The sequence below is a fragment of the Metarhizium album genome (genome assembly GCF_000804445.1).
Source record: "Metarhizium album ARSEF 1941 chromosome Unknown scaffold_61, whole genome shotgun sequence".
NCBI classification, from domain to species: Eukaryota; Fungi; Ascomycota; class Sordariomycetes; order Hypocreales; family Clavicipitaceae; genus Metarhizium; species Metarhizium album.
The window spans coordinates 15884-23444 of record NW_024467635.1 but is presented as its reverse complement, the minus strand read 5'-3'; the positions used below and the strand labels follow the sequence as shown (position 1 = coordinate 23444).

The window sequence follows — 7561 nt, the reverse complement described above, 5'->3', positions numbered from 1 at the left end:
AGTAAGTACTAGCGCTTATAAATTAGTACTAGTAGCTATATTATTAAAGAATAAATTAGCTAGTATATATAAAGAGTAAATAGAACTAAAGGTAATATAAGCTTACTTTAATAATATATTAAACTTTTTAGTTATAAAATTAAACTATATAGAAAATTTAGTATATATACTAAAGCTTTTACTTAACTTTTTATATATAGTAAATATAATATACTTACTAGTATTTATAATTTACTATACTTTCTTTTATTAGTAGTATAGCTTAGAGTTTAAAGTATAAAGATATACTTTCTAAATATACTTTTTATAGGTTTTATAGTACTACTTATAAGCTATAGTAGAGCTAGAAATATAACTAGTAGAGCTAGTATTAATAAGCTTATATTGATATAGTATATATATTTCTAGAACTTTCTCTTTATTAAAAAAGTTATTATTATTAAAGTTGCTTTCTATAGTATACTTGCCTATATAGTAAGTATTATAATATAGTAGTAGAGGCAGTAAAGGCAGAGAAGAGAGCGCGCTAGTAGTTAACTCTTTAAAACTAAATTAAGTATATAAAATATACTATATTATACTTAAAATAGTAGAGGCAATATAGAAGTAATATAAAAAAAGAAGGTAGATATAGTAGTAGTAATCTTTAAAAATAAAAAATTTTAATAGTATAAAAAGAGTATTAATAATACTTATTAAAAGAAAAATAATAAAAATAAGTAGTATAAAGTTACTAAACTATTTATAAAGCAGAAGTATATTAAGTATATATTATATATAAAAAACATAAAGTAGAGATATATAATTACTAGAGAGACGGGGATTTATACTATATATCTATCTCTACTATATAGTAGTAATATAAATAAACCTACTAAAAGAAGAGTATATAATAAACTTAAGCTATAAGCTTAAGTAAGTATAAAGCACTATATTAGTACTTTATTAAGTATACTTTAAATATATATTAAACTTATATATATATAATAGAAGGAAAAAAGAGAATAGAGAGCTTCTTCTTTCCCTCTTTTCTCTCCTTAAGTTTATAGTTAATACTAGTAACGCTTACATATAGTTGCCTGTAAGGCTAGTCCTTAACAGCCTCTATAGTATTAAATTCTATTTTAATAGTTATATAGTAATTTTAAGCAATTTTAAACGTTTTTGCTAGTTTAAATAGCGTTTTTATTAATATAGTTAATTAATATAAGTTTCTATGCAGAAATTGCTTCTTTTTATAGTAAATAAAGTAAATAGCTTGTTATATAAAAGCTTAGTTAAATAGGCGCAAATAAGTGTAAATTTTGTTAAATAATAATAGAGTTTAGAAAAGTAGGTTGTAAGTAGGTCCTAGGTAGGTTGCTTAATTAAATACTAAATTCTAATTAGTTAGAGGTTTAGCACTAAGCCTAAATAAAAATAGCGTATTTTTAATAGAGTATAGTGCGTAGCATAAAGCTTGCAGCAACTAAGCTTATAACTATTAAATAATTAAGAGACTCTTTATAATATAATAGAGATAATAAATAGAGCTTATATAATCTAGTTAATTACTAAGCATAAGATAATAAGGATTCTTAAGGTATAATAAAAGTAACTTAAGATATAGTATAAAATTATATATAATAGTATATATTAAAGAGTATAGTTATAGAGGCTTAATTTCCTCTCTATCTAGTTAGAGGGAAGAAGAGTTATTTATAGGTAAATCCTATAGTAGAGCTGCTAAATTAAGTAAATATAGTAGCTTTAGTAGCTTAAAATAACTCTTATAGCTGTTTCCTTCTATAAAGTAAATTAGCCTTTATAGCTTATTAGTCTTTTTGTTAAATTCTAGCTAGCATTTCTCTCTTAACCTTAATTATATATATTAAGGAATATAGGCGTAAAGCATATTAAATTCTTGCATATAAAATGCATGCAAACGTTTCTTGTAGGCAATTTATATACTGCAGTTGTTTCCCTTGTTTTTGTAGGTGTTTTTTATAGTAGGCAGTATCTGCCGCTAACATATTTAATAAAAGCTTAAGTTTAGTATAGTAGCTATACTAGCTATAGCTAGCTATAAAGCTAAGAGGTAATTTATATATAAAATAAAAGTAAAGTAAATTTAAATATATAAGTTATTATAGCTAAATACTAAATATTTATACTAATAGTTATATAATAGCTTAAAGCTAAACTAGTCTACCTTTAAGAAAGTAATAAATAATATATTATACTAAGATAGACTATATCTCTAGAGAGAAGAAATAATTAAAAACTAGAAAATATAGTAAGCAAATAAATAAAAGCAAGATAGCCTTAGCATAAAGCTAGAGGTAAGCTAGATTTTTAAGAGCTATTAGCCTCTCTAGAATACAGCTAGTAAAGCTAGCAATACTTATATATACACAGAAGGTAGGCAGAGTCTAGCTAATATAAAGTTAGAGCTACTTTAAGATGTAAAAACAGTAGTAAGTAGAGTTTTTATTTCTATTAGAGAGTTTTCTAAGTTTAATATAAGAAGACAATATACTAGTTATATAGCTCTATAGCTATCTAGAGTATTTAATATTTATATATTATAAGTCTTCTTTATTATTATATTTTAAATTATTATTTTTAGTAGTAGTATTTTAAAAATTAAAGTAACTTATTAAATAGCTTTTTAGCTTTAGAAGTAAGTAAGTTATTATATAATTCTTTAAAAAAACTATAGTAGAGCTGCTAAATTAAGTAAATATAGTAGCTTTAGTAGCTTAAAATAACTCTTATAGCTGTTTCCTTCTATAAAGTAAATTAGCCTTTATAGCTTATTAGTCTTTTTGTTAAATTCTAGCTAGCATTTCTCTCTTAACCTTAATTATATATATTAAGGAATATAGGCGTAAAGCATATTAAATTCTTGCATATAAAATGCATGCAAACGTTTCTTGTAGGCAATTTATATACTGCAGTTGTTTCCCTTGTTTTTGTAGGTGTTTTTTATAGTAGGCAGTATCTGCCGCTAACATATTTAATAAAAGCTTAAGTTTAGTATAGTAGCTATACTAGCTATAGCTAGCTATAAAGCTAAGAGGTAATTTATATATAAAATAAAAGTAAAGTAAATTTAAATATATAAGTTATTATAGCTAAATACTAAATATTTATACTAATAGTTATATAATAGCTTAAAGCTAAACTAGTCTACCTTTAAGAAAGTAATAAATAATATATTATACTAAGATAGACTATATCTCTAGAGAGAAGAAATAATTAAAAACTAGAAAATATAGTAAGCAAATAAATAAAAGCAAGATAGCCTTAGCATAAAGCTAGAGGTAAGCTAGATTTTTAAGAGCTATTAGCCTCTCTAGAATACAGCTAGTAAAGCTAGCAATACTTATATATACACAGAAGGTAGGCAGAGTCTAGCTAATATAAAGTTAGAGCTACTTTAAGATGTAAAAACAGTAGTAAGTAGAGTTTTTATTTCTATTAGAGAGTTTTCTAAGTTTAATATAAGAAGACAATATACTAGTTATATAGCTCTATAGCTATCTAGAGTATTTAATATTTATATATTATAAGTCTTCTTTATTATTATATTTTAAATTATTATTTTTAGTAGTAGTATTTTAAAAATTAAAGTAACTTATTAAATAGCTTTTTAGCTTTAGAAGTAAGTAAGTTATTATATAATTCTTTAAAAAAACTACTAAAGCTAGTAAATTTAAGTATATAATTATTATTTATTAAAAAAATAAAAAAGTAGTATTTTTATAATAAAAAAAGAAGTTAAAATTATTAAATTTATAATATTATATTATTATAAAAAGTAGCTTTATTAATAGCTATAGTATAAATTATTATTACAAAGTATTTTTATAATAATACTTATATTATTAAGTTAATATATATAAATTTATATAGTAAAGTATAGTAGCTTAAAGATATAACTAAATTAAAGTATAACTAAATTAAGCTTAGTGCTATATAAATTTTAATTAAGCTTAGTGCTGCATAAATAGCAATTTTCTGCTGCATAAATAGCAGGGCCCCTGCTGAGGTAAGCTATTTAGTCAAGGACCGCATGTAACTTACCGATTAGGTATAGTCTAGTCCGCGACCCACAAATAGCCTGAGCCCTGCTGAGGTAAAATTACAGTTCGAACAGCGATTGCATCCTTTTCTGCACTTCAGATGGGACAGACTTTCCACTCTCCATTGCAATTAACACCATCGCGGCAATGCTGTCAAGACTGTATCGCTTTATATTAACAAAATGCAAATTACTAGCCCAGCGGTTCTTCATTCTTTGGGGGACCATTCTTCCGTCTAACGCCCGCTTCCCCTTCTCACCCGACGAGATCGACGACCAATGTCAGGAATTCATTGACTCGGTCGATGAAGATGAAGTCTGTGCATTGGCTTCTCTCTACAACAACCAAAAGCCATGCCGTATCGCCTCCCGTCCTGCCAGCGGTAGTTTCAACGTTTGTTTTTTCGTTGAATTTTTCACAGAGAACAAAACGTGGGTCGTGAGGGTTCCCATTGAGCCAGCTATAAAGGATACATGGGCCAAGGTTCAGAGCGAGGTGGCTACAATGCAGTAAGCTGAAATGAAGTGCCAGTTTCCCGTCTTGCACGCCGCTGACCAATATTCAGATACGTACAACGTCACACAAGCATCCCCATTCCTCGCATCTATGCACATGGGCGAAATGCCAAACTAATCAAGAACAGCTCCGTAACGCAAGCATTCCTGATTCTTGAATATATTCCCGGCCGCTCTCTCAAGATTCAAGATCTCATCGATAGCGCTGAAATGCGCCGGAAGAGCTTCTACGCAGAACTTATCAAAGTCCTTAGCGAATTGCGAAAATTAGAGTTCCCCATAGCAGGGTCATTAATGCCAGATCCAAAAGGCGGCCCGGAACCTGTTGTTAGCAATACGCTGTCTATGGCTTCGAATGATCTGGAGGTTAGCAGCCGAAGTCAGGTAGTCTCATCAAACTTTACATCGACGACCCATTTTGTCCATCACCAGTTCGAAATATTGATGGAAACATACCGGTTGCCAGCAGTGTCATTGTCCCGTGAGACTGCGGAGCTTGAAACCTTCGCATTGGATAGTCTCGGACAACATATTCACCAATTTGTTGGTGACAGACACAATGATAGCCCGTACCTTCTTGCCCATGCAGATCTACGATGTTCTAACATTATCATTGACGATGAGCTTCACATCCAAGCCGTCATCGACTGGGACTGGGCAAATGTCGTCCCTAGAAAGCTATTCACACTACCGCCATGGATCACTGGTCATGACCTTGATGCGATAGCATACGTTCCGCATCGCATGATCATGACAGACTTTTCCGATGTGCTGCGAGCCAAGCAGAAGGATTCTAGTTATTGCAGAGAGGCTCTGGAAGAGCTAAATATTCAAGAGAATTTGGCACTTTCCTCGGCGCAAATCTTACGACATCCATCATGTCTTATTCGCGTCTATTACAAGTTCATATTTCCCAAACTTTTCAGGGACTCTCGGAGCGCAATAATTTCGAGCTATTTTCAACGCAACAAGACGAAAGCGATGAGCGTGCGGCAGCGGCTGTATGAGTCCATGCAATACACCAAGTACCTACGGGAGAAGGGCGTGCTGCGTCCTGATGAGAACATCACCTCGACAACAGATGATATTGAAGCTTGGCTTGCTAAGGCGCGCGCTATTAAGCAGCAATAGGAATTTAGCCCACCTACTAGTTGAGCCGAGTTTCCAACCCTTCGATATCAGAATTGCTGTAGCCACCACTTTACCCGGGAGCAGCCAGACAACCACATCATAATGTCTCTGGATAGCTGTGATATTGCATCATGCCTAAGGGGTCAGTGACAACGTGGATGTCCCGGCTCGAACACACGGAAAAGACACTTCGATCTCGAGAACTCGATTCTTATTACAGTGCTGGAACCCGTGGTCTCCCTGCAGCTGCATCATCAACCCTGTCGATCGGTTTGTTCTAAAAGCTTGGAGAAAAGATCTTGCATCTGAAATATTGGTTCTGTGATCTAGTTATTGAAACGGTTGTTATTTTGCACAAGCCCTCGGTAAGCCCCTGATATCAGCTGACTCGTCTTTCAAATACCGAAACTAACATTCATTAGATCCGACTGCAGCACCTCCAATTTTATGAAGAGGGGATCTTGGCCATTTCCCATAGCTGCTTTCAGCGAGCCAGTGATGAGGCAAGAAGCTAGCGAGATCCTATATAGCATATCTAAGATCCAGACACCTTAATCCAAGATCTTCCATTTTAGATAGTAACCCCAAAGCCGAGACGAGTTACTGCGCATCATTCGTCACCGGGACCGCAAATAGGCAACCATGGTCACAACGTCTGACTCTGAAGCGTCTCATTCAACAGCACCTGCGTCTCAATCTACAGCGTCTCAATCTACAGCGTCTCAATCTACAGCGTCTCAAGTGCAAGCTGATTGCTCAAAATTTCAGCAGCATACTTATCAAACGAATCTCAATACCGCGTATATAGAGACCAGTCCCCCCATGAAATAAGAATCTATGCAACTCTTCTGCATTCGTGCTATTGTCCCATAAGACGGGCGGGCAACATCTTGTCGCGCCTGCATTTGCGAACGTGGCTGACATGGTCCGTCTCTCTGGCATCCACTTCTCCACAACGACAGCGGAATAATCCACTAGAAGTGCCCTTTCTCTTGCATTTGCTAAGGTGTCTTTCGTAGTTACCTTTCCTTGCTGTTTGGTAATGACTATCTCTACAGCAGTAGAGAGCCTTTCCTGCTTTTCGGTGTGGTCCTTCCATGTGGCGGGTCAGGTCATTGCTCTTCTGAAATCCCTTTCCACATAGTATGCAGCGTAAACGCCCACGAACGGCTCCGTCCTTATCTTCATTCAAATCGAGCGCAGCAAACTTCCGTAGCAGCGCATTGGACTCCATGGTGATGTCTACGATGGTAGATTGATGGAGTGCGGGTATGCGTATAGCGTTGAGGCGTCCCTGCTGCGGCACGACGAAGAAGGGCTAGTCGCTCATGTCTTTAGGCGTCCAGATCCAGATTCCGAGATCTGACATGCCGACCACACTCCTCAAAATCTGAGCCCGGAGGTTCTTATCTGTATTGCTGGCTGGAAAGTAGGAGTTCTCACTTCAAGAGGGGAACAGCTGTGTTTTATATAAAAGAGCATACTGATGTTTCTTAAAAAGACTAAAATTGCGTATCTAGGTTACTAGATAAAAGTCCTAAGGTTCAAGACATGAGCCGCTATACCCCACGCTATTACGTACATCTATATAATGAACAACCTGATGATTCTTTCTCACACCCCCACCCATCCTTTTTTTGTCCTTTTATAATTCATCTTTAGCCTTGTTAAGTTCAACAATCTCCAGAGTTAGTTGACCAGTAGACTCTGCCGTAGCGGCTTATTCAGAATTTAGCCAGCCTAGCTGAGCGCCTCAGCTTCTTGGGTTGCGACACAATTCTCTGCGTTTTATAAGGGATTTTATATGTAGCATTAGCCCTAGTTGCGCTTTCTTTAAAGACGTAAGAT

The 7561-nt window shown here is 33.8% G+C and overlaps 1 protein-coding gene across 1 annotated transcript; it reads left to right on the top strand.

Annotated features, from left to right (window-relative positions):
- Positions 1–4214: 4214 nt before the first annotated feature.
- MAM_08429 (phosphotransferase enzyme family protein) lies at positions 4215–5713 on the top strand (the record flags this gene model as incomplete). The annotated part of the gene is made up of 2 exons (XM_040827227.1): positions 4215–4576; positions 4633–5713. The coding sequence occupies 2 exons, from the start codon at positions 4215–4217 to the stop codon at positions 5711–5713; spliced, it is 1443 nt and encodes a 480-aa protein (XP_040674778.1).
- Positions 5714–7561: the final 1848 nt, after the last annotated feature.